Raw genomic sequence first — 26,830 nt, forward strand, 5'->3', positions numbered from 1 at the left:
CTGTCAGGAAGGGAGACGCAGAGGAAAACAAATTCAGCTACCGCTCTTCCTCGTGTCCTTCGTGCTTTGTGCTGCTCCTCACATCGTTTATTGTTGGATGTGGAAAAGCAACAAAAGGAGATTATATCTTCTGTTGTTTGCCAACTACTGTAGCAGTTTTTAATACAGTTTAGCGTTTTTAGTTGACTATCCAATATGTTTCAAGCAGCTCTACTCTGCACAAAACACAAAATCTTACCAAGTAATTTTGGTCTAGTTTTTTACAGCAAAAATCTTAGTACATTGAAATAAAACAAAACTAACTTAGAAGCAACTTTTCAGCAGGATATGGGAGCTCGTTTGAAGTCAATAACTCCTTAATATTGATGAAAAGTTACTTGTTGTATTGGAAGATTATTTCACTAATAAGACATTTTTCCATGTTATAAGTGAAATAATCTAGCATTGAAACTCATACTTTTTCATCAATATTAAGGAATTAGTTATTTTAAACAAGCGCCTATATTTTCTAAAACGTTACTTGTAAGTTAGCTTTGTCTAATTTCAATTTGCACTATAAACTAGACCAAATATACTTGGTCAGATTTTGTGTTTTTTTGCAATGTAACTCTTGCTTTACGATACTCAACTCAACAGTACTGAGAAAGGTTAAAATCAGAACGAAGCTACCAAGCAGCTGGTTAAATGGTGTTGAATGGGAACCATTAAAAAATTGTTCCCTGTTGAAAAGCAGCAGGCAGAAAGAGACTAAAGAGAAGATGGTGCTAAAGTTGAGAGCCCAGTCAGCAGATTTATACCAATAGTTGACAACCAGTATGACAGACTAGGCAGCTTCTAAATCACTTTTAAAAGGTTTTTATAGACAACCCATTTTTACTTTTCAATCTCTTCACTGCACATCATATTAAAACTGATAATTTATCAGTTTGTTTCGGGTCAATATTACTATTATTATTTTGATTATGTATTGACTTTTGGAATAATCAGAAGTGAGGAACAAAGAATTAGTTGGACACTCAACAGGACAGATTGACTGTATCTGAAGGAACTGAACTACACTAAAAATCACAAATGCTTAACTATCCCAAAAGGCAAAATGACTGTTAGTGGTAGTCATCTTTTGGTATTATTAACCCTGGTTATTATATGCTGGAAAACATATTACCTGTTACTCTTTTTTTTTTTTTTTAAACCTAATTCTTGACAAGAACTTGTGTTGCACAGTGAACTTTGCTATATGATGTGTTTGAAGCTGTTGCTCATTTACCACCTCTGCAGTCAGTAGCTCAACAAACATGGATTGAATTTACTCAATATAAGCTCAGCCTGATGTAATTCATCAGTCAGACTAAATGGAAGAGAAAGATTTCTGTTGCTGCAAAATCCAACAGCAGCTAGGACGATACATTCTTGAATATTAGCTTTAAAAAAACAACAACTTGTAGTTCCACTGGCAGATTTTTTCACTTACGGTAAGATATTTTTACAGTTTTAAATGAAATAATCTGTCAGTGGAACTAGTACAGTTTGTATTCAAGGATTACTAACATAAAACAAGCTTCTATATGTTGCTGAAGAGTTACCTTTAAGTTAGTTTTAATTCCAGTGTACTACAATACTTTCCACTAGATAAAAACCACTAAAATTTAGTGTTTTTGCAGTGTAATGAAATCTTTTATATTGTCTCAGAGTACATAAATAAACAGCATAATGCATCCAACAACAATGTATAATTTTTCTCTCTGCTTAGTGATCACTCGCTACTATGTGTGAAATACAAAGGAAATACTTTTAAGGTTTGTAGGGACACAAACTGAGAAGAAAATTTAACTGGTATAATATAATTTTCAATGCAGCACAATTTGAGTTTCAGGTTTTGCACCTCTAATCTAATTTCATCCATTTTATCCATTGAAAATGGAAATTTCGAAAACAGGAGAGATGTTAGGTCGCATATGTGTGGATTACTGTCTCTCTCTTCCTGTTGGGAGTAACCGGGGCTGTGGAGGCTTGGCTGCGGCGGTGGCTCACCGGGACATAACGCCTGTAAGGTGTCATGGCTGCTCCTCAGGGTGCTGGTTAGATGCCTCTGTGTGCTGCCGGCGAACAGCAGGAAGTAGTCCACTCCCCGATCATCTGCAGCCAGCTCTTCGTCGGAAAGCTGCACTGTGACAACACGTCGGCCCTGCTGAGACAAACGGGACCGTAAGTGAGAGGAAGAGAAAATAAAAAATGGCATCTTCATATAGTAGAATGTGTGCAAAATTATTAGCAGAGTTTTATTTCTGACTTGCCGAGTGACTTCTTTAAAACCTTCCAGAATATAAAAACGTGGAAAACTGAGATTTGGTTTGAGACAATAAAACATTTTTTTTTGAAAATGTGCATTTTTGCATTTCAACCTTACAAAGTCAAGCACAGTGATTAGGGGTGGACTTGACATTTCATTGTGATATTTTGTTGAAAACAATAAAAGTGATGTTAGGACCCATTTATTACTTTTTGGTAGGGCTGCAACTAATGATTGCTTTAGTAATCGATTTATCTATCAATTATTCTGATGTCTAAAGTTTCTAATACACGAATGCATTAGAAACATTAATGGGTTTCTAATACATTATTAGAAACACATTAAAAGATGCAAATAAAAATAAATTCCTTTTTAAATGAGAAAATAAACATTTTACTGCCAAAAATGCAATACTTAGCATTAAATCTGAATTGAGTGAAAATAAAAAAAAAAGGTTCACTTCTAAAATTTTCCCTAAAACAAATTCAGTGACAATGGCGTTTTTATCTTAGGCACAATATATATATATATATATATATATATATATATATATATATATATATATATATATATATATACACACAGTATATATGTTTTGTACAGTTTTGGTTTGATTACTGCTCTGAATATGTTGTTTTTTTTCAGTGAATGCTATTTTCTTGAGACTGCACATGTCAGTTAACGATTAATCAATTACTAAATTAGATGACAATTAATTCAATGATCAATAAATCGTGAGTAATCCGATTAATTGTTTCAACCTTTCTTTTTATTAAGTAACTGTAAGGCTGTGAATGCATGGCACAGCAAGAAAGTGGAAAATAGAAGAAAAATAGTAAAATTAACAATCCTGACAATACGATCAGTTTTTGGGGACTTTAAACAAAAGGTTTTTGATTTACCTTTGATTTCACTTTGATTTATTGTGACAGCGATAAATCAAAATCTTTTCACGATAAGAAACTTACCATGATAAATAGTAAACAATATAATAAATGTCCACTCCTAATCGTGATTAATCGTGATTAATCAGAGGGCCAGAGTGTGATTAAGCTGATTAAAATGTTTTAATCGATTTGACAGCACTACAAAATACAAGCAGTTTAATAAAATACCACAAAAGTGTTGGCCATTTAGGACCAGTGTTGGCAAATTGGGCAAGTTTTTAGCCAATTAGGCTGTTTTTTAATACGTTTGGCTGGGGGGGAAAACAGCTTTGGGCGGGTTGTTAAAATTTGGGCTGCTTTTCACAACATTTGGCGGATTTTTAGAAGGGTTTCAGAGGACAGTTCTTTTGAAATAGTCGCCATGATGTGGCAGAAAAACACAAAATAAAATGCAGTGTTATTGCTGATCTTTCTAGCTAATTTAGTTTGAAATCTCTAGAATCTGCTGAACATGAAATTGTCAATGATTAATCAAGTGTCACTACGTAGCAGTGTTGTAAAGCAGAAGTCCCAGGGAAATATCAAGTTTTAAAAAGATGTATCACCATAAAAAACTCAAGTCTCATAGTGGTCAGTCAAGTCCTTTGCAGTCCCAATGGGATCTGGTTCTGGTCAGAATATAACAAAGGACAACTCATGGTGCCATCAACATGAATTTCAATACATTAATTTTGGAGTTGGATGGGCTTTACGTTGTTTTTGGTTTGGAAACTCAGATGTGGCAACCCTGTTTAGGACACCAGTAGACAGTCATTTACCTGATTTGTTTCAGTGTTTGGATCTTTTTAACAGCACAACATTTCAGCTACATTCAGTTCAACTGTGTGAACTAGATAACCGTTGAATTACCAGAGCGCAAAGATTCAAAAGCGTAATTGTGCATAAATGCTGGCTGCTTTATTTCTAACGCAACAAAGGCCCAGAGTGAGGTTGCACAATTTGTGGAATGATGGTGTCATCTGAGGACAGACCAAAGGGGGGAGGAGATGGGACAGAAAATAGGGATATTGTTCAATTAAACTTTTTTTCTTTTCCCACTGGGGTCAACAGAATAGAGAACGTCTAACCCATTTACTCTGAGCGATGCTGCAGCTTTTTCACCCAACATTTGAGCTGAGCAGAGGGTCAAAGGTGCTGCCTTCCTCTCCTTCAGGGCCGTGTTTCTTCCAGTCTGGAAGGCAGCAGCGAGGCTAACCAGCAGCCTTGGGACCGGCAGGCCTCTCTGTTTGGCAAAGCCAGAAATACCGTTTGAACGGTTTGAGAGTGGAGGAGACTTGTTGAAAGTCAGCCCAGAGGCCACGGACAGAGAGAGGCAGCCTGGAGGAACCTTCAGAGAGCCAGAAGTGAGGAAGCTGACTCGTGGCGTGTTTAGCGGCGCGCCGAGCATGTCGGCTTTAACAAGGAGAGATGAGGAAGTGCAGTAAATGAGTCGCGGGCCCGGCAGAAGCCAGCAGGCGTGACATCCTCTCTATTAAAAACTCATCTCTTATCCTCAGCTCCGACTGAAAATTAGGGTTTGGCGCGTCGGGAGTGAATTGACACCTCAGTGATTTTGGCAGTTTTGTGCTCCGTGGGAAAATGAAAATACATCAGTGTGAAATAAGTTCCACATTTTCAGCCACGAACAAAGGAGAAGCAAAAGGAGAAATGATTTTCTCTCTTCCTCTGGATCACTTCAGACAGAATGCCGACCCGTTGCACTCTGCAGCGATAGCAGCACGGCCTTCTTTCGGCAACTTGGCGGGCCTCGCGTTTCCCCCAAATCCTCGACCCCTTGATAAACGACGCAACATGGAGGAATCTTCTCTAACAGAAGAACACCTGAAAGCCGATTCAACGAAAAAACATTCATAAAAAATATTTATACATGTACCAATATTGGGTAACAAGAGCCGAGACGGAGGCTGGTGCTGAGAGAAAACAGAAGTGAAAGCTGAGAAGAAAGTCAGCTGAATAAGATCGCTGAGAGTCCCTTTTTGGAGGCGAATGTGTTGGCAGCAGGCGAAGAGACGGGAGATGTGAAACATCTGCTGGAGACGGCAGGAAACAGAGCTCCACACATAGCCATCTTTGCAAAACATGCAAAAGAGCAGACACACACACACACACACACACATACGCCCACACAGGAACTATCCTGGCTGCAGGCTAAAATCTGTGCTAAAAGACATTGAAATGACTTATTTGTCCGACTTAAACGACAGAAAGAAAAAATATGTTTAAAAGCCGAGTAAAGCGCGCCCCTGTGTGTAAATGGACGCCTGCATTGCCACATTAAATACTTCAAACCAGCGGAGAGCAAAGTGACTTGCTGAGGTATTGACCTGCTAATCATAAAGTTTCAACAAGAAGCAAGCAGCTCTTTAGCAACATGAAAAGCACAGCTGGAGGCTACAGACCTCAGCCTCTCCTCCCTCACCGCTTCTGAGTACGCATGTATGAGCTAAGCCATTTCCCCGACATCCAGCTGCTGTTTGTCCAGGTGAGCAAAGGGTTCATTTTAAATCAGCAACACATCCGCTACTTTGTAGTAAAACCCTGTATTCATTCACGCCGGATGATGTTGTTGGAATAACAACAGTCAACATGTCAGTGGGAATGCTTAATAAGACGTAGTTTTGCACAAAATGTTCAGGGATATTTATTTTAGCATGTAGAGCTTTGATATGACTATATTAGGGCTCTTGTAAACAATTATTTTAGTAATCGCGTAATCTATCAATTATCCTGATGGTTAATTGAGTAATTGAATAAAAAGAATTGAGAAAATAAAATATTGGGAAATTGAGCCATAACAGCAGTATTAATATGGGATTTCAATGTCAGCGTACTCAGTGCACACCCAATTTAACATGTCCCAAAAAAATTACTTTCCATCTACTTACCAATTATGTGTCAGCTTATTATATTAAAGTCAAATAATACCGACTGAAATCTGTGGCGATAACGTACCAAAGGGTATGAATATTTTTGAATGACACTGTAACAATATAAGCATTTTCCTTCGACTTAGATGTTTAAACACATTTAGTTTCTGTTTTAAAGCACTGACAGACTGAAGCAGTTCCTAAAACCTGAGGCCTAATGAGGCCTAACCACCCGCCCGGTCTCAGTGAAGAGTCAGATTGTAAATCACAGATAACATTATCTGGCTGGTAAGTGAGTTAGTAAGTCAACTCTTTAAATACACACACACACACACACACACTCACGCCCTCTCTTCCATATCCTATATCTGCGTCGTGTGTGTCTAGTGAGTAGGAGAGCAGTGGAACCACAAAAGCACCAACTCAGAAATATCCCTACTGCTCTCACACATGCACACACTTCATTAATTTTGTATCAATATATTCAGGAGCCACAAGAGCAACTGCATATATTTTGGAGTAATTTGTAAGGAGATCAAACTGAAACACTTAATGTATGACGAGTAAAGGCAGCAAATGTGTAACCAAAGGGTAATTAGCAGAATGAAGCCGGCTTTAAGTGGATATTAGAGCATCTGCAGGGTTTGGGACACGTTCTGTTTGAACAAGTGAGGTAGTTCGTCCAAGTGAGCAAATCGTGTTGGAGAATTTTTAATTCGTCCCATTCAGAGCCGACACAGACACGCATCCTGAGCAGGAAACCAGACAAATTATTAGCTTGAACGACCCCGACGAGTAACAACACTCAAAAATTCAATATTTGCTTCGATAGTGAACGCACCAAATGGAAGCAGCACAACCAGGGTTTTTTTGACAGCATCACTCTTCGGTGTGGATGTAGTGATGAGCAAATGTCTTCCATATTTCTCATGTCAATGCCTTGCTAAATAGTCATGTTGCCCTTTTAAATAATTAATTATTAAATTTGCTTAATGGAAACATGCTGATTTTGAGAAAAAAGACTAATGTTTTCTGCTCAAAGGTTTTTAGCCCTAGAATGATTTAGTTTTTTTTGGGTGTATAAAAAGTTGGGTTTTTCATAAAACTACAACAAAAACACTTTTTTAATCAAAGACGGAGTTGGTTAAAGTTTCCGCTGCGCTGACCTGACAGGCGTCCCCATTCACACAGAGCAGCAGCCACACGGGCCAGAAAAGTGAAAGGACTTAAATATGTAAACAACACGGTGTTTGTTTGTTTGAGAAGAGGAAGCACAACTGGGCACGCTGGAGAAACTGCATCAAGTGCACACAAGAGCCATTGTGATTAGTGATACTTACATACAAAGGAGCTTGCTGTGGATTGAGTTTCATGTCCCTGGACACTGAAAAGAGAAGAACAAATTACGGGTTAGCGGTTGTGGGATGCTCGTCATTGTCTCCGCGTTCTGTTTCAAAAACAATGGAAATTCTTCAGAAGGGCACAAAAAAGGGGTTGTAAACACGAGATGATCATTTTAGCACCTTGGAAGTCTTGTTGACGGAAACACTTGGACAAAGAAAGCCTTCTCTCTGATGAGACTATGCTAAGTTTTAGCTCGACGTCAATGGAACTGCAAATGGCAAGAAAGGCTTCGCAGCGAAGCTTTCAGAAAATGTATCCCATAAATTCAATGCCTTGATTTGTTTCTTTGTGATTCACTCACTAAGACATCAGTCACCTTTACGGAGTTTCCTTCCTGCTATTCAGACAAGCTTTTGAAAGTGGCCTCATGAATGCTGAAGAGCGCACAGCTTTCACATCAGACAAACTGATTTTAAAGGGAGAGGTTTAATGTAAACATACCTATCTCACAATTACTCAATCTCATCCTACAAGTTCAGCTTTGAGAGAACAAGAAAATTACATTGCAATCAGTGAATGCCCCATGGTTAATTCCCAGTATGTCCCCGTGATACTTCGTCGTCGATGATGAGTCACTGCAACTCAAGTTAAAAGATTTTTTTCCAAGTCATCAAGAGACAAAACACAGAGAAGTTATTTGAAGGGGGTTTTCTTTTCAGACCAAAAGGGAGAAGATTTTCAGCAGACAACAGGGAAGCTGAAGGCAGTACAGCAGAGACGCTCCTGCTTTATGCCTCACTCTCTAGAATACACACACAGAGAGAGCTGTTTACAGTTCGAAAAGTTGGTTGTAAACTATAACTGCTTGAAACTAATGGCACAAAAAAAATTTATTTATCTTTGTGAGTTACAGCTCCATCTACAATCTATGAACCATAAAATTCAGTTTTCTGACACTTTCTAGTTGTTTATTATGCGTAGAGTATGCTATGTGAAGTCCTCAGCCAGTACAGCAATTGGTTACCATGGAGACTGAATGCGGGTTGGAAAAGAGACATTGCTGACCAAAATCTACAAAAATTTTATATCTTTGGAACTGTTGTTGCTGGATTAGTTTGGCGCTTCTAATCAACAGAAACAGCTTAATAAATAAATTTTAGATAAAGATACATCTGTCCATGCAAGTAAAAAAAAACAAACAAATAAAATAAAATGAATCTTTAAAAAAATGATTTTTTTTTTATCCTACAGTGAAAGTCAAAACACAGCATCCAAGAATCTACAAAGTAGTTTAAGAACTGTCATCCTAACCGGCGATGATCAACTTTGCATCATTTGCATCAAATATTGTCAGCTGCAGAGAACGCCGCGCTTTTAATGTGATGCGACGCCGCGCATAATTGAGCAGACAGCTCTGCTAATCCCAGTTTTATCAGATCGCACACCCACACTCCAGTAACTTCTCGTCTCAAGACGTCAAGGTATCAGGCGAAACCCACGTATTTCAGACGAATCAAAATTCGTCTGAAATACCATGACAACAACTAATGTTTGACGTTGAATGAGTAAAATCCACAGGAGCAAATGCAGATGTGAGATTAATGCAAGAGAACAATTATCTGTCAGGGAGTGACATAGAAGTAAAGGCAGATCAAATTGATAAAAAACCAGGCGGCTATGATATGCTGCAGTGATGCAGCACATTTTGTTACAAGTTTAATGGAAGAACCTTCAATCAATCTTTATAATTACAGCCAAATGTGGAGCAGGATGCGTCACACGGGTTTAAAACAGAGATTGAGACCAGAAAAACACACACTACTACTAAACTAATGGAAAAAAATACATGTTATATAAAGATAAAACAATTCATCAAAACAATACAATTACTATAGTAAACTATGGATGCAACTAATGACTATTTTACTAATCATTTATTATATCAATTATTATTGTTATTATTTAAGCCTTTTTATACAATATTAGAAAAACAAAATATGGTAGTGAAAGATTCAAAGATTCAAGGAACTTTAGTATCAAACCAGCTACGAAATTTGGACTCGGGTCCCAATTTAACAAGTGTAATAAATACATATATGAAACAAAAATATATATTCCTTTTTTAAGTAAGAAAAAGGAAAATTTTATTGCTTAAAATGCAGTAACAGCATTCCTTTAGTGAACAAAGTGCAAAGGGCGCATCTTCTGCTGTTCATTTTTTGGTTTTAATCAACCGGTTAATAAATGGTTAGCAAACAATGATTAACAGGAGAATTTTTTAAACAGCTTAATTCCTGCTCTGTGTATGTTGTTCTTTCAGCAAATGCATGCTCCAGTTAGTGATTAATCGATTGCTAAGTTAGCTGAATATTTGAATAACTGATTCACTACAATTAATCTGATTAATCGTTCCGCCCGATAGTAAATATCTAGAAATCCCAGGTGAGGCTCAGCTCACTGCTGCCTCACCGGCTTCGCTTCCGAGCATTTGAATGGGGAAATGCGAAAATTCTGCAATTTTGAAGAAAAAATAATCAGAATTGGTTAAGCTAAATGAAAAATAGGTACTTCATAGTACAAATCACAGGCTGAAAATAGCAATATAAATTATTTTATCATTATATATTATTTTTCCATGATGACAGGATGAGGCTCTGCCTCACCTGCCTCCCCTGACCACATGTCACCGATATGAAGTATAATACTTGCTGTAACTAGATGAGCACATCATCAACATCGGTATCAAGCAATTTCTTAACATATCAGTATGGGTCCGATAAGCGAAACTTGGGCTGATGTTCATTTTCATCTTGTTGCTGTTTATGTTTCAGGAGGGCATTGGCCTTGTGGCATTTATTTGGCCTTGTGACAGTGATGCAGCGCGTGATTATGGGGTTGTTTCACTGAAGCAGGGAAGCGACGTTAGTAGTGTAGTGACATTGCAGAAAAAACATAATATTGGTAAATACACAGGAAATAAATAAACAGGAATATTAATAGATCTTACTTTAAATAAACAGTAATATTGAGAACGTGCAGAAAGAACAGTAGTGTGAATAGTTAAGTTGCACCTGGAAATCCCCCACTCTCATCACAGGGGTCAATAGAGCAAAACTCGCTTGCCCACACTCTCTCACAGTCTTCGAACAAAGCTGCCAGTTCCCTACCTGTGTTGGTTTGTTTGTTTGGACAAACCTGCCTCTTCCAATCGCCAACTGGTTTCTCAGCAAGCAGAGTCGGGACAGCAAAGCAACAAAAACACTAGTTTGCCTCTTCTAGAAGGGCTTACGCGGTCCCGGGATCACTTGGCAGAATTACACGGAACATGTTTGACTCCTCTACTCCCGAGTCTGGAAACGCGAGGCCCTAAAGCCGGCTTCTGGACACAAGGCCAGAGGTAGTGGGTGTGTAATTGCTTTAAAAAACAAAAGGTGTAACAGCTATATACTTGGAAGACAAATGGGTTGGAAACCTTTCTGCTGAACCCTCCCGAACAGAGCTTGGCTCGAGCTCACGTTCGCCGAAGAGTCAAGGATCTGTTCAGCTCCGAGCCCCCGTGTTCTCCTCTGTTATTTGCGGAGACAATTTTCTTTTGTTTGCCGTTCCCTGGCACTAAAACAAGTCCTTGCTTCTGGCCCCGGTGGTTAGCGGTGCATTAATCACATCAACCACACAGCGGGGGAGGCGGCGACAAAAGGCCAGGACCTAATGAGTTCAGCAGAGAGAGAGAGAGAGGGAACGACAGAGAGCTCCAGAGTCAACAGAGCACAACACAATTCACTTTCTGCAGCCCAGTCCAAACATTTTTCCAATTTTCTGCTAAATGTACAGGCCTGAGCTCGAATTAGGCAGATCAGGTAAGGGGATAATCAGCAGCTCTACTAATACTCTGGAGGCTAATCCTCTTGCCTTAAGTGCACTGGGCCAGGGACCAGCTCCCTCACGACACACACAGCACTCACTTATAAGACTCAAATCATGTCCGCCGGCTCTTTGTGCTTTTTTACATTTCTATCCCCTTGTCATCTGCTGGCTCTCACGTCCTCGTTATTTTACTTTGACGGCGTCTTCGAGGCCACGGTGTGATCCAGCTTGCGGCACAATAGGGCAAATATTTACAAGATGCATTGCCACATTCACAGTATTCACCGGCGAGAATGGAGCCGATAACATTTGTTCACCTGAGGATGGCTGCTGTGTCCTTTATCGCCCCCCGTCCTGTTTTACATTCTCCACACATTCGCACCAGCGGCGACGGCAGCTCAGGCTGCCGGTGTGACTGCCACTTTTTCACAGTTGTTAAGGGAGAAGAAAGAGTCCTGTGACACCTGGGATCTCAGACAGGCAGGGGGAAATCTGCAGGAGCATCAAAAACTGTGAATCCGTCTGAGTTATTACAATATTTCCTTTTCTACTGAACGGTTTTGATGATTATCTCGATTTGGTTTTGAATTACGAGTTTCTGCAAGCAAAACAATAAAAAAGCTTCACTTTCTATTGTACAAAAGTGCAAACTGGTTTGAATACAAGCAGAAAACAATGAAAATTAATTTTAAACAACTGTTTTTAGGGGTTTTTTCTAAATCTCTTTTAAAATTGCCCACTCCCTGTTAAGTCAAATCATTGCCTTTTTACTACCCAGACCCAAAGGGACCCACTAATTGCCATTCTTGGAGTTCCAGTGACCACTCTAGACTTTACTTCACCTTCGTCTACGTTATTATGGCTCAACACTGCCGGAACATTTTTGAGGGTAGAAAGAAATTCCACTAGCAGTGAAGGGTAGTTCTGCAAAAGCGGATTTTTTTGTTGGAAAAGCGCGAGCTATTTAAGATCAGTGGATTACATCGGTTTGACATGCAAATATCGGCAGACTGCCGATCTCCCAAACTGAAGAAAATCTGGGCTGATTTATTGGTGCATCCCTACCTGTCTGTCTCACTGATTATTTTTTTTAGCATTGTTATATTTTAACTAATTATCAGAATTGTTTTATTTAACAGCACTTGTATTAAACTGCTCATCTTAATTTATAGACCAAAAATGGCAGGAGATCTTAGTTTTTATGCATGTAATGAATTAGGAAAAATGAAATGATCTTTCAGTATTTTACTAGGAATCATTGATAAGACAGGAGGAAAAACAGATCAATTCTGATCTCCGGCCGACAGACTGTCCAGTTCCAATAAGCTGCAAGGTCCTGTGTATTTTTACAGAGAAACTGGAACATTTTCTCTGATCAATCTATAGGGAAACGTATTAATGAGATAAGTCAGCTGCCACATTTTAGTTGACATTATTGCAGAGTCGAAAGGTACAACATAAACAATTACAGTTCAACACACTTAATCAACAAACATTATGAGTTTAGGACCATTTAAAAACAAGCAGCCTTCAGATGGGTGACCATTTACGATTAAAGGAAATTGACTCAGCTTTGCTACATTGTGTGTAGATGTAATTGCCCCTCCACTGGTTTGTCCGGATGTATTACACCATTCCACAGCTAAGCCAGAGTTCCCCAACTTCCTCTTGGGTGTGACTGCTGAGCTAAACTTCCCAGTCAGTCTGAAGTACCAAAAATGTCCAGCCATCTGAGATAGTCCAAGCTGGAACATTTACATTTCTTTTTGTTTTGTTTCCATAGCCTCCCTTGTAATTGCAACTGAAATGCCCCACTTGAACTGAACCAGGGGTTCCCAAACTTTTCCAAGCCTTGGCCCCTAAACAGCATTAGCCTCTGAGAGACCCAGTTTGAAAAGCAACACAACATGCTAGAAAATGTGGAAAGAAACAAAAACTTTTAGAATGTTTTTTTCTCACTTTTATGCTCCATTCTGTAATGACTACATTAGGTTAGCATAAATGTCTCCTCCTACCTTCTGATTTTAGTTGGACAAGAGTTCTTAGGGGATTTTTTTGGAGCAGCGTCCTTCACAGCGGGGCTGCTGGACGGTTGCTTCTGCCTTTTTCTTTACAGAAACCTTTCCGTTTTCCGCTTGCTGTGCCAGCTTGAGAAGAAAGCAGCTTGATAAATTTAGCAATCAGCCAATCAGAAGGATAGGAAAGCATATAATATTTCAATAAGTTAATCTTAGTTATATTTTTTGATTTTAAAACTAAAACTTAAAATTTTGTAATAAATTACAATTAAAAATTTCAGAAAAATTCATTTCATTTATGCATTTTTTTTCTCATATGACCTCCAGCTTTCTGAGGCCAAAACACTGGAGTAAACAACAGAAGTTTGAGCACAAAAACAAAAATATCCATCTGAGAAACCTCTGCAAACCGATGATTAATGAAGGGTAGGTTGAGCATTCAAAGACTGTCAACCAACACCCTGAAAGCTTTGTTCAAAATGTACAACAACACCACAAATAAATGGATGCAATACATAGATACCGCCTAGCAATCTCCAACAGTGTCTCTCTACACCACCCATGGAAACATTTCTAATACTTCGCTGCTGCAGGACGTGCCGTGGTTGTTTTGCTTTCACCCGGGCTTTCGTGGATGCACACTCAAAGTTATGCATGTGCAAACACTCCGCCGATGAAACACTTCTTAGCAAGTCATTTACAGTTCACACAGAGCGCCTAATGTCAGAGTTGCATTCATTTGCAGTTGGTCAAGTTCTCATTGGGCGATGTAGCAAGTGGACGTAAATTGAAATCTCCATTCCTCTGACGGTGAGGTGTCCATCAAAATATGTTGTGTGTGTTTTTAATATATCTTTTTAAATGACAGTGCAGGTAAAACAAGTCTGTTAAGCCAACAACCCTGTGTGTTAGGAATGTGTAGATTTTGTCCAGACATTTGACTAAATCTATTAAATTTGCGCTACAAGAAATGCCTCACATCACTGCTTCCTTAAAGGGACTCAAAACAAAGAAAAAAAAGGCTCTTGACCACAATTGGATGATTTTCAACTCAGTCAGCCTTGGAAGATGACCAGTCTTGTTGGACACTCAAAAGTTATTTTTTTCCCTTTAAGCTCAATAAACACAACATACAAAGCACTACTGGGTCAAACTGACAACAAAACTCACTCATTTTCAAGATCACCGAGGTGTTTTTAAAAAAAATGAAGTCAGATAATACACAGAGAAGTAAGACTTTCAAATAAATCCTGCATTGTCTGCAAAGCACTGATAGATATCTGTGGAATCACTCAGGCTGCAAAAGAATGAGAATGATAGGAAAACTTTAATGAGATAACAGTAAGGTTGAACAAAGTGCAAAAAAGTTGCTCTTTTTATCCTTTTGTGCTTTCAACAGTCATGAGGAATGACAGATTTTGGCAATCTCAGAGTTGAACTAAGAGTCTACATTCCCAAAAACAGATAACAACTACTGTTTTTGTAACGTAAACTGCTCTAGCTATGCTGATCACTTTGTTTTAAAATATCAGTGAATGCATATTTTACAGATACTTCTTACACGCAGTTGCTTTCATTGTTTTTAGATTTCTTTATATTCAATTTTAAAAAGTGTACCACAAGTTATACAAAATCTTTCAGCTTTTACAGCTGCTAAGGTTAACAAATGTGAATTGTTCAGCAGCACTTACATTCTTTGCCCCTTTATTTTGGTCAAAGCTCAGTTTGTTTATTTTTTACATTAGCAAGGAAACGAGGACTTGATTTTTATAGTAGCTTGAAAATATTAGACATGATATAAAGCTGTACCGTGTTCCGGGAACATAATTTCATAGGCCTTCGATAACACAATCACATTGAGTAATACTTCAAATTAAAATACAGTTGGAAAAGTTTTATTTTCCAACTGTACGTCCCACATGATACACACTTCTACACAGCTACAATCTTACACTAACAATTGGTGACACAATGCTAGCTGTGCCAAGACAAGGGAACAGAAAACTCAGGCAATTGCAGCTAATCGGAGAAGCTAACAAAAGTTTGAGTCAACTACCTGATAATGTCATCACAAGACGAAACAAAATATCTGCATTGTAGTTATGTTGCTTTCACCGATACTCATTCATACCTAGAAGTATCAGGGTTGCTAACCCTAACCTCTACCCGTAACCTCTACCTATACTCCTGGTATTACTTCTGGTTCTTAATCTTCAGAGCTGAAATTAAGTCCAGAATAAATCCCACCCAATTACAGCAATGAGCTAAAACAGGCAACAAAATGGGGCAACCTAATATGGTGATCTGACGGCCACAACAACTTCTTTCAGTGGAAGGAGAACAAGTCACCGATTAAGATTATGTGTTAAAATGTAAAAATGCTTGTTGAGTATCTGCTCTTCTAGGGCCACGGATACATTTTCTTCCTCCATGCAGAACGGTTCATCCAGCCCAACGGTTCCTCTTGAGCAACAATAGTTCAAGAAGAAAAGACAGGGGACTTTTAAAATAGCAATGCACATGTTAGTCATCTCCAAATTCAATTCCTGTTGTAGGAAACTGCAGAACGTTTGGCCCGAATGCGGAAAGGGTGAGCAAGTTCAAGACAATTGGTTGCTACAAGATATGCTGCATGCTGTGGCTAATATCTGGACTTTGAAGTCAAGTTACAGTCTGCTTGTAAGATAATATCTTCTGAAACTGAAAAGGAAACCTCTGAAACCAGTCCTTCAACTGGCATTTCTGTTGTAACCACAAGAAACAAAGAATACAACAATTTTATGTCCCAGCCTCAGCCGCTTTTGCATTTTTTTCCAGGTGTGTGTGTGAAATGAATAACAATTGGTAAAAAAAAAAAAAAAAAGTATGCCATAGCATTCTATTAAACTTGCCTCTTTATCTTAGTAATGCTGGTTCCTCAGAAAGGCAGAAAAAAAGACGTTTAGGGGAGAAAAAACCCCACTTTTTTAAATCCAAAGTCATTCTTTGGTAATAGAAGAACCTTGAGAAATAATATCCCCTAAACTCCACCTACGGCTACCCAACACCTGCTTAGAGAGATTACACAAGCCATTAACTCCATCTAAAACACTGGGTGCCGCCAGCTTTCAGCCAAGCTTCTTACAACTCTCCGTTATGGCACAAACTGCCACTATGACACAGTTTTCTTTCTCTGATGCAAACAAAAAAAAGAAAAGAAAGAAAAAACGCTGCAAAGACACAGCCACAATCAAGTGCTTGGATGTGACAAATGGGTCAATAAATCAAAAGGGGAAAAAAGGGATTTTGGTTGAAGAGAGGTAATATAGACCCGCCATGTCTTTCACAGTTCACTGGGCTATCAAAATAAACCATTACAGCCATGTGACTTCAGCATGAATGGGACAATGAATAGGATTAGCTTCACAAGTCATTAATCGGACTGTCTCCTGACCCTCCTTAATAATCAGCTGAGGATTCTCTAATGCAGCCACATGGACAAAACGCCCTGCGGCTGTGTATCGGCTAATATTTGGCATTAGTCTTGTCATGCGAATATGTAGCTTGTGAAGAGCCATCTTTTTCTTTTAATGGGAATATGCTACAAAAACAGATGGCAAGAAGACAGGCAATAGGGTTCATATAGGTAATCACTCTCTTTAAACTCAACATTGTCAGCTATAGTACTAGGTTCGTCTTAACTGGTTAATTAACTGGGTCTAATTATTTTGGCCGACAGACTTGCTAACTCTCATAGGCTGTTTGTTTCAAAACAGCCTTACCTGGAAAACTGAACTCCATGTTCAATGTGTTTGCTATATTTTCAAGAGATTTAAGCTTTGAATTTGATTTATTTCAAGTTATTCGAAATATATCAAATAACATCATTCTTTGCTGTCCTTCTGAAATAAATCAGTTAATCACATTTTATGATCATAAAGCCTGTCACAATAAATTTTGCCGAACAATAATTTGTCCCAGAAGTTATTGCGATTAGCGATAATGGTGTTTTCAGGTCATTTTCAAGTATCATAATGGTAATGGCATAATATCGCAAAAACACATTATCAAATATAAATTTTAACTTCTAATGAACATTTAACACTGGAACTGGAAAACATTTTAAATAACCAAAATAAACAGAAAAAACAGGAACAACAAATAAAAGTAATTGTGAAGCCTCTCTAAACAAAATTGTTCTTCAAAACAAAGAATGGTAGTGTGGACCAATAACCCAGAAGGAAGACTTTTGTCATCCATTTTTTGGCAGAAAGAGAGACAGAAAAGACAAAAATGATGATGCGAAAGAAAACTATTGAGCTCATTTTATTTTATAATGCGATTAATTAATTTATTGTTTTTTGTAACAGGTATAATAATCAACAAAAAAAAATTCAGAGCTACAAAAAGTAAGTGGTCACATATCAATACTGTTTATTTTTTATACATGGGTACAGTGGTATTTATAGTGGTTAGGAAAGCACAGCTGCCGGTGAATACTTGAGAACCCTTCTAACTTGAAAGTTCCAATCTTACTAGGTCAAACACCAAATATATTATAATAAGCATTAATACACAAATAATTTGGAGTCATGTTCCACAGAAAAATCTGCAAAAATACTTAACCATCAATGTACTTGAAAACATTAATCAACACACCTAGCAGTTTTTTCACTGACTTTCGAAGGTTCACCAGTACTATCGCTAGAAGAAAACCAACGACTGCCATTGCTGTGGCGCTTCTTCTTCCTTCAGGTTTGTGTGTGTCGGCTAAGAAAAAATATGGCCCATATCTTGATTGTCATTAGCAAAGCGCATAAACTGCCAGTGGCACAATATTTTCAAAGTTGTCCTAAACTGGACTGTTCCTCAAATCTGGAAACAGAAAGCCACCAGGAAAAAATACAAAGAGGAAACAATAATTTTAAGGAAACATTGTCTCTATGTTACTCAAAGAAACAGGCTTACCAAGCAAGAAAACAGCTCAGTCTGCTATTTGTCTTAGTTTCATCCTGACATACTTGCATTTTGTACCCACAAGGGAACTATTTTATGGCCCCATATCCATAGCTTTTTTTAATCTTGGCATTTAGGGGTTTTGAGGAATTAATTAGTTGATGATAATAAATAATAATAATAATAATAATAATAATAATAATAATAATAATAATAATAATAATAATAATAATACTCAAATTTGGAAAAAAAATTTTTTTAATTGAGTGTCCGAGTCTTCTATAACTTCTTTAGGGATCCACACTAACTTTTTTTTTAAACAAATACAGATAACCGATTTTAACCAAAAGTTGATAACATACTTGGAAATAAGAAAGGCTAGTAAGCAAATATGCAAGGCTGCGACATCAGTAATCTAAACAAATTCAAAAACAGTTGACCTTTTAATAAAAGTTTTACAATTTTGAAATGAAAAACTACTCAGCAAATATTTACCAATATTAGTTCTCCAAATTTCAGTACAAATAAAAACACGCATTTGTTTAATAAGAGATCAGACAAACCAGCAAATTAATTTGCCCTCAAACCCTTGAAATGTAAACCTCCTGAAAGCTATTTAGAAGAAAAATTTTAATGTACAACAATGCTATGGAAGTATTAATAAACAGTGAATGACTGAAACTTCACTATACAGGAAATGATACCTCCACAAAAAGTGCATGTTTTCATTCCTCTGACAGACCTGTGAACATATTGAAATTACACAGCTTTATTTTTTTTTTAAACAAATACCAGACGGACGAAGTCCTAGTAAAGTCCCATCAGTTGTTAGGGGACCACTGAAGACGGGAGCATTCTGACTGCAAACTGTTTTTGGGAATAAAGGTATTATGGTTTGACATTTAAAAGCCAACTGTGCAAGTCCCACAGCAAACCTACACCACAGTCCTAAACTATTGTGTTGAATTTCTTTAAAAAGTTTCATCATCACTACTAAAGACTATGTTCCCAACCACAGACTGATTTTGCTGTAAAAAGCAGTAACTATTATGTCAACCCAACAGGTGCTCACAGCTTGGTAACAAAAAATAACACCCCAACCATTTCTTAAAAGGATTGCTAGAAGAAACGTTAGATGATTGAAAGATCCCAAAAAACTGCCACAAGCAAGTCACCTTCAGTCACTGAAGATAACGAATTCCAAGAAAGCAACGACGTCGTCACAGATCCTTCAGAAGAAAAATACGAGCACAACAAGCAACGTGAAACTTCACTTAAGTGTTTAATAGCCACAGAGCTTCTTGTTGCGGTCTTTCTAGGTCAAATGCCTCCCACAGGCCATTAATTAACTTGAGGAATGTCAATGCAGATCCGTGTTATTGGGACAACAGTTACCTGTGGCTGCCAGCTCATGAAGCTTGATGAATATAGTCGTGCTACTATAACACAAATGCAGAAGACGAGTAAAGGGGGACTAGGACCCAAAAATAGATTCGAGGTGTCATCCAACACCGAGACCGCAAGGACCTCGCTTAGGTCTTCACGAAAGGGTATATCAGACTTTGTCCTCCACCTGTGCAGGTGTTAGCCCTCCAATATTAACTAGGTGAGGACACCCTGGCCCAGAGACCTTGTTCTGTCGAACAAGATTTTTTTTTCTTTTTGAAGCCCAGGCTTTCTTTTTAAGTCCCCGGCTTTATCTGATAGGAAAACCAGAGGGGAAAAAAAGAGAGTGAATGTTTAAAAGGTCTATTTATTCGGGTGGAATGCTAATACAATACTGAGGTATATTTGGTTATTCAAAAAATGCTTTCAGTCATTAAATACTATTGCAAACTTGATGTTGGCCACGCAAAGATAAATTCAAATTTGCTGCATTTGGTTTTGCCCTCAATGAAGAGTACACTTCCTGAGTTCATGTTATGTAGTAGTATCATTTACTAAATGGTGATGCCTTGAGTTAACCACAATGATAGTAAGTTGAATTTGCAGGTATGAACTTATCCTTCTGCCATGAAGAGGCAACGATTTGGTTGTCAACTTGTACCTTTTCCGTCTTGGGCATTCTGTACTTGACCTTTCTATTGAAAAAGAGTGGCATAAAATGACCACAGTTAATTTCATACCAACCATGCATTAATATTTACCTACAAGGCCAACATTTATGAAAACTGCTCCCTTATAGTCAACCAGAAGCAATAAAAACCAAAAGGTTTTCATCGTCGCAATCTCAAAGGACTGATTGGACAAAATATCTGGTTTTGAAATATGGCACTTGACATATTTCAAGTGCCATGCATTCCACTCTGCATGCCAATAATATATTTGGGTATGTGGATGTTTCCTACTGCCTTAATGCACACAGTATGTATATTTTTGGTGGCTAAGATGCTACACATCACAAAAAAAATAGTTGGGAAACTGCAATGGCAAAAGATTTGGAAAATGTATATTAGTCGTAATTGACAACACTGCAATATTCAGCAATGGTTTTACAATGATGTGTTTTCCTGATAATATGGAGTCCTATATTCAACATAACCTTCTGTAAGGAAATGTGATTATATAAATGTAATAAATAATATCTGCCAGCAGATTGGTATGCATGTTAGATCATCAGTCAGAATATGGGAACAATGTAAATGAACTGAACTTATATGTCGCTTTAAACTACAGCAACATTCACTCATAGGCAAACTGGGAGGCAATTTGAGGTTAAGTGCCTTGCCCAAAAGCACATTAATATGTGACAGGAGAAAGCTGGAATCAAACCTACAACCTCCCGATGGCAAGACGACACCATCTTTCAGTCAAAGTTGCCAAGTGGTGCCAGAAGACAGTTCAAAGAAAACAATTGTGGGGTCAAAATATCCTCAGAGAGCAACTACTGCTTCCCTCACCTTGTTTTTCCATCATCATAACTCCCAATGTACTTTAATATCTAACTCCCTACTTTTTATATCGTGTAGAAACTAAAGCTCAAAAGTCAAACTCTATCCAACTGGTCGGCTACATTATCAGAATGCATCACGCTTCAAATAACGTACCCTACCAAATAATGCATGAAAGCCGTCCTTTGGGATTGTCATTTTGCACATGTTCATCCTGAGATAACAGTGGTGATACCTTATACCATTTACTGCATGAAAACACTCTCACAGTCTTCATATACTTTTGATGCATATACTTATAAAAATCTAAAACTACAAACATTTGAACAGTTTTCTAGTACACCACAGAACCATTTGTGTCACTGCTGGAAAACCTGCTTTGGGCTTCAAACAAAATAAGCCGTAAGAGCACTAAGGAGAAAACATTCCCTCCAACTATATTTTATCCTCAAAAGGATTTTATCTGCAGATATCTTTTGCAATATTTAGTGCTTCTGCAAGTGTCACATGGTTATTTAGCAGAGATTTACTTGTACAAATTGCTGCCGAAACGAGGTCCGGAGAGAAAGTAGCCAGTTTTAAGGCTAAGTGGATCCATGCTGTTTGCCATCTGAGCCCAAACAAGAGTTTCATTCCACACATGAATGCTGTCTGAGTCATCGCGCAAGGCTTCTAAAACACTAGACGCTCGCATCAGTCAGGAAGAATGCGCTGTAGGCCGACTGGTCATTGCCAGAATGAATACATTATCTTTGAAACTAAAGCCTTCAAGAGTACCACAGCGAGGCCAGGGTTCCTTGCTTGTATCTTGTAAAGAAAGCAGAGAAGGTTGAAATTAGCACATGAGCTCAATGTCAAACAGTGCACACTGGGGCCAAGCTCAGGGTAATCTCTAACTGCATAGTTGTACTTAATGGAGAGAATCTAAACAATTCAGCAAGTCATAAGTTAAAACAGACCGTCCTTTTTCCTCTTCAAGAGACTGTGATTATTGAGGATCGTAATTATTTCTAAAATCCATTTCATAATGAACTGTAAATATGATTTGTGTAGGCAGCTGGTAACAGCAGTGATTGTTCAGTCAACTGAATAAAAATGTTGCTAAAAACTATTAGCAATAGATTCTTAAGAAAACAATTTACAATTCAAGTTTTAAGTAAATATTATTAATGCACACACTGATTGCCGATATTGAAGTGAAAGGGCTCCGTCCACACAGATCACACACTGCATGTAGGGCTCAGAAAAACAAAACAGGCTCATAAAAAAAATCATAATAATCATAGTAATCATAACTACATGTAATAAAATTTGTGAAGGGTGTTTATAGATATAATCCATACAACAATTACATATTTGCTCGGCGCTGTGTGAGAGCAGCTATTAGCGCCGCTCAGAGGGACAGTGAGAACCTCTGAAGTTAATTTTACTGTTGTAGACAAAAAAAACTGTAACAAAGCACCACTTCATATGCTGTTTCTCAATACTGAAGTAACACTGAGCTTCTTTGAAAAAATTAAAAATTAAAAAAGGATTAAATAAAAAGCAACGAAGATGTGCTCCATCTGTCTATCTTCCAAAATGATTCATTCTGAACAGCAGGTGTTAAAAGCCTGTTAATTTGTGATATGTAACTTTTTTTGGTTTTAATACGCGCCTCCAAATGAATCTTCCTCAGCAAAACAAAACTTGTTGTGATTTTATGGGTCGGTTTCCTCTAAAGTTTTGACCTTTTGCGTCAAACAAATATGTGTGAGAACGACTAAAAAATAAGTTTTATTCTAATTCCATTTTAATGGATGAGTCCTAGTTCTGTTTGGCACTCTTCATTGTTGCATTTTATTCGTTGTACTTTGTTTTCTCATTTTCATTGCCACTTAAAATCAATTGTCTTTGTGAGCCTTAATTTCCCATTAATTTTCAGGGTTTTCTCTTGAGCCTGAGATGCCTCAAGGGCCAGTTTCATTTCCAGTGGCTGAAACTGGAAATGACTTCAACACAGGTTAAGCAGAAGGTGTTGAAATGGAGAGTTTTTACCAAACTGTGCTGCACACTATAAACTACTAATAAAGCATTAAAGTTGCTTAGTATTTAAATAAGGTTATTCAGGTAAAGATACATTAAGATGTAGAGTATGTACACTTTGATTAATTTCTATCTTCGTTGTATTATTAAAACTTATTTTCTTTTGTTCAACTGTTTGTCTGGTTTTATGATGATCCCCAACATTTGTTTCACCTTTCACACTCCAGCCTTCCTTTTGGTAGAGACATACATGTTTGAGTGAGACTCAAAAAGCAGAGAAAAAAGGGAACCAGAGCCCAAAGTGCACCTGCTTTGCATTGAAGCCTTGCTTCGCTATCAGTTCTGCTCCTCCAGGGCACTGAGCTAAAGAACCGCGTCACTTCCTCGGCAACACCAACAGCGGCAACGTGGCCGCGTCGTGTTGACCACCATTGAGATAGTCACGGATGTTTGATTTAATCAAACCTGCCTATTGTCTCTCTGGACAGATACGAGGCCGTGGTAGTGACGCGACCCCGGCCCGGCACACAAAAGCGGCCTCTGTGCAGAGACTGCACACAAACGCTGGCTGACAACACAAGTCCCAGGGATGAAAGGTCTCTTCAGTGTTTGGTGACAGTTATTACCCTCTCTGCTGAAACCAAATACCTGTGGGCCTAGATAGCATTATCTTTCTGTGAGGCACACCGGGGGGCCAGCCTGTAATCGGGGCTTGGTCCTTGATCAACTCTCTGTCCCAGTTTTTATGCAATCACCTCCTCCCCTTCCTCCCCACCGACCTTTAAAGGAGTAGCTTAGCAATCATAGAACACCACACTGCATAAAATGGTATGTAAAACTAAAAGAAAACCTTTAGAGGGTCTCTGATGGAACACTGGGTGCTCAACATGATGAAAACAACATTTTAAGGTCAATCACTGCTCATACTAACCCTCCCAAATGAACTTATATAACACAGAGACATGAAGAAGATAATATGGGGATGAAGTGCACAGAGGAAACTGCAATACAGATAGAATGTAGATTTATTAAAAGAAAGCAACTATGCAAGGCTAAAGGAATACACAAAGAGATGAAGTGTGCAGCAGCCAAAAGAAGAGGCATGCCTGGTCAATCAGACACTCTGAGTTGCCTTGAAATATGCATGTTTACCCCAGGATACACTCTTGACCTCTTTCGGGTCAATTCCACAACAATTCCTAACAGCCCCATGACAGATAGCCCTCTTTAATCCTGCAAGAAAACAACATGAGCTCGGTGTCATTTGAAACTAAAGCCAAAGCGGTTTGTTTTGGGACCTGGATTTTCCCACCTGGTTTCATATTGCAGCTCTTCTAAAGCACATTATTTTGTGTACAACAAGAGAGGATGATTTTTTTTTTTTAAAAAAGGAAATGGCTATCAAAAAAGTATGTACCTTTTAACATGATACAATCCATAAGGAGAGGCCAAAAGTTAAAAATAAAATCATGCATGTAATGACTCACACAGACATTGCTAGATGATGGTGAAAACCGCACCTTAAGGATAAGCATCAAAACAAAATCAAAGCAATCTGCAACTTCCCTGAGAAGCGAGGCCCACATCACGGTTTAAAGCGTGTTCGCCTCGGTTAACTAAAGCCGTGAGAGTGGGCGTCGATAAGAGACCTTACCAACAACCTGGGTGACGAGGTTGGCTGTGAGCAGGCTCCTTCAGGTGCACGTGAAACTCATTTTAAGCCCATCAGAGAACAGGTGTGTTTATGCTGGGCAGGTATCCTCGGCAGACACACAAGCTCTCGCCACAATGATTCCACTGAGCTAAATATGGCTTTGTGCTAACGCAGACAGGAGGCTCATCAAAGCCCTGATGTCAGAGGGAAGGGGCGGGGCTTACGGGCCACAGGTCAGGTCTTTGCCTGGAGCAAAGGAGCAACTACACTTTTAGTAAGAGGTGTAGCATTATGGGTCATGTAAATCTTCCTTCACTCTGCCTACTAATTTAAGAGTGCACTGAATTTTCCCACAATTTGATATGATACATGATGTATATCAGCTCTACATTGCTGATATACAATGTAGAGCTTTCAAGTTTTTTTTTCTATTTTTGACAAAATATAGACATTTTTCCTTGGTCATCTCAGGAAAAAAAATCCATGCAAGTCAAACTAAAATGTAAAATTATCATGAACCTACTAAAGAAACTTTATCTTGCCTTAATAATCAGTATTTAGATTGAATTGCAGATTTAAGATTGATTGTAGCCCTTGGAAGGAATTGAACAAAATGGTACACCTCTTAAAAAAGGAAACAATTTAAAATATAAAGGGAAATTCAATAAATCTCCAACTGTTAATGTATGACTTTTAAACCAAATGTTTTTAAAAAGATTTTCTCAGATGATTCCTTTACGTACTGTTGGCATTAGTCCAATTGTTTATTCCTCTTGTGCAGCAGTCACGTTTATTTGTGGATTTCTTTCCCACTATTAGATCAGACACCAACCCAATATTGCATCCATAAATACCAAAGATGCTGATTAATAGCTGCCTTGTCTGTCAATTTATTTGTGTCACTAATGTCCTTATGAGCATTTTTATGACTTTAATTAATAGTAGAACGATTGTAGATAAACTAACCACAAGGCAGCAGTAAAGAAAATAGCGCCTTCCATACACTGCAAGATAAACTACCGCTGTTTTATTTTTATTTTCTCCGACTTGAGTCTGCTTTCTGACGCCAGAGCGAGATAGCATCTATTTGATGACAAGTGAGGCAGTGAAAATATTCCAAATATATCTCTCCAGTAATTCAAAAGAGTCATGTTATTTAGCTGGAAAAGCTACATGTCAGTTTTTTGGAAACTATGCAAAACAGGCTCGGCTAGCTTCTTCTACATCTGCAGACTCCATCTTGATCCAGCCAAATCACACACAAAAAAAAGCTATTGCCTTTTCTGCATTCTCTTGCTTGTGTTATTCAACAACAGATAAACTCATAAAATGACACAATCGTAGCTCATTATGATTGCAGGTTAATAGGTTGACATACAAGGAAGTCATTTCCCAGAGTTGGCTGATTAAATCCTGCGTTTATAACCAGGACGATGGCAGATAAAACGGCCACTAAATCCAGATAAAAACTGCTGTTCTGGGAATGTGGCTCCACCTGCTTGTAAAGATATCTCTAATGAGGAATGGTAAAGCATACAAGTGTCGTACGTGACTTTTCAGACATCAAATGTTACCCTTTGACGGCGTAACACGAGCGCAGAATCGGGAAAAAAAATGAAGCTCAAATTAAATAGCTTATTTAAAGGGACTTGGGCAAAAATTCCTCTGCTGAGCCACATCCAGTCTAATTTCCCCACTTGTAGAATAGAAAGCGGTTTCTGTAATTAAAAGTGAAAAAAAAAATGTGTTGTCTTTTGAAACAAAAGCTTTTTTTCTCTACTAGCTTGTATTCAAAATGGTGGTTTTAAGCTGGAACAAATAAAGCTGACAGGGTGAAATATATCCTTAAACTTTGTTGAAACACTAAAGAGATTCTACTGGGTCACAGAAGTCAAAAATGATAGCATAGCACAAGTAGTTCATGCTAAAAAAAAAAAAAAGTAAACAAGTGAGTTTTAAGCATGCTAGCCCATAAAAATAAAATCTTCACCCCTT

At 38.1% G+C, this 26,830-nt stretch overlaps 1 protein-coding gene across 6 annotated transcripts in view; it reads right to left on the reverse strand.

The window, feature by feature from the left end:
* akap13 (A-kinase anchoring protein 13) overlaps positions 1–26,830 on the reverse strand; it is a 131,122-nt gene that overhangs the window by 98,701 nt on the left and 5,591 nt on the right. For 3 of the 6 annotated variants that reach the window (XM_023332771.1, XM_023332770.1, XM_023332765.1), the window contains exons 2-3: positions 7,445–7,488; positions 2,032–2,188 (exon numbers count right to left, since the gene is read on the reverse strand). In XM_023332771.1, the coding sequence (XP_023188539.1) occupies positions 2,032–2,188; positions 7,445–7,477 (190 nt within the window). In that variant the 5' untranslated portion in view covers positions 7,478–7,488. Of the gene's footprint in view, positions 1–2,031; positions 2,189–7,444; positions 7,489–24,835; positions 24,954–26,830 lie in introns of those variants that run through there. The other 3 variants (XM_023332769.1, XM_023332766.1, XM_023332768.1) reach the window with 3 other exon arrangements.

This window comes from Xiphophorus maculatus, chromosome 4, assembly GCF_002775205.1.
Source record: "Xiphophorus maculatus strain JP 163 A chromosome 4, X_maculatus-5.0-male, whole genome shotgun sequence".
Lineage (NCBI taxonomy): Eukaryota > Metazoa > Chordata > Actinopteri > Cyprinodontiformes > Poeciliidae > Xiphophorus > Xiphophorus maculatus.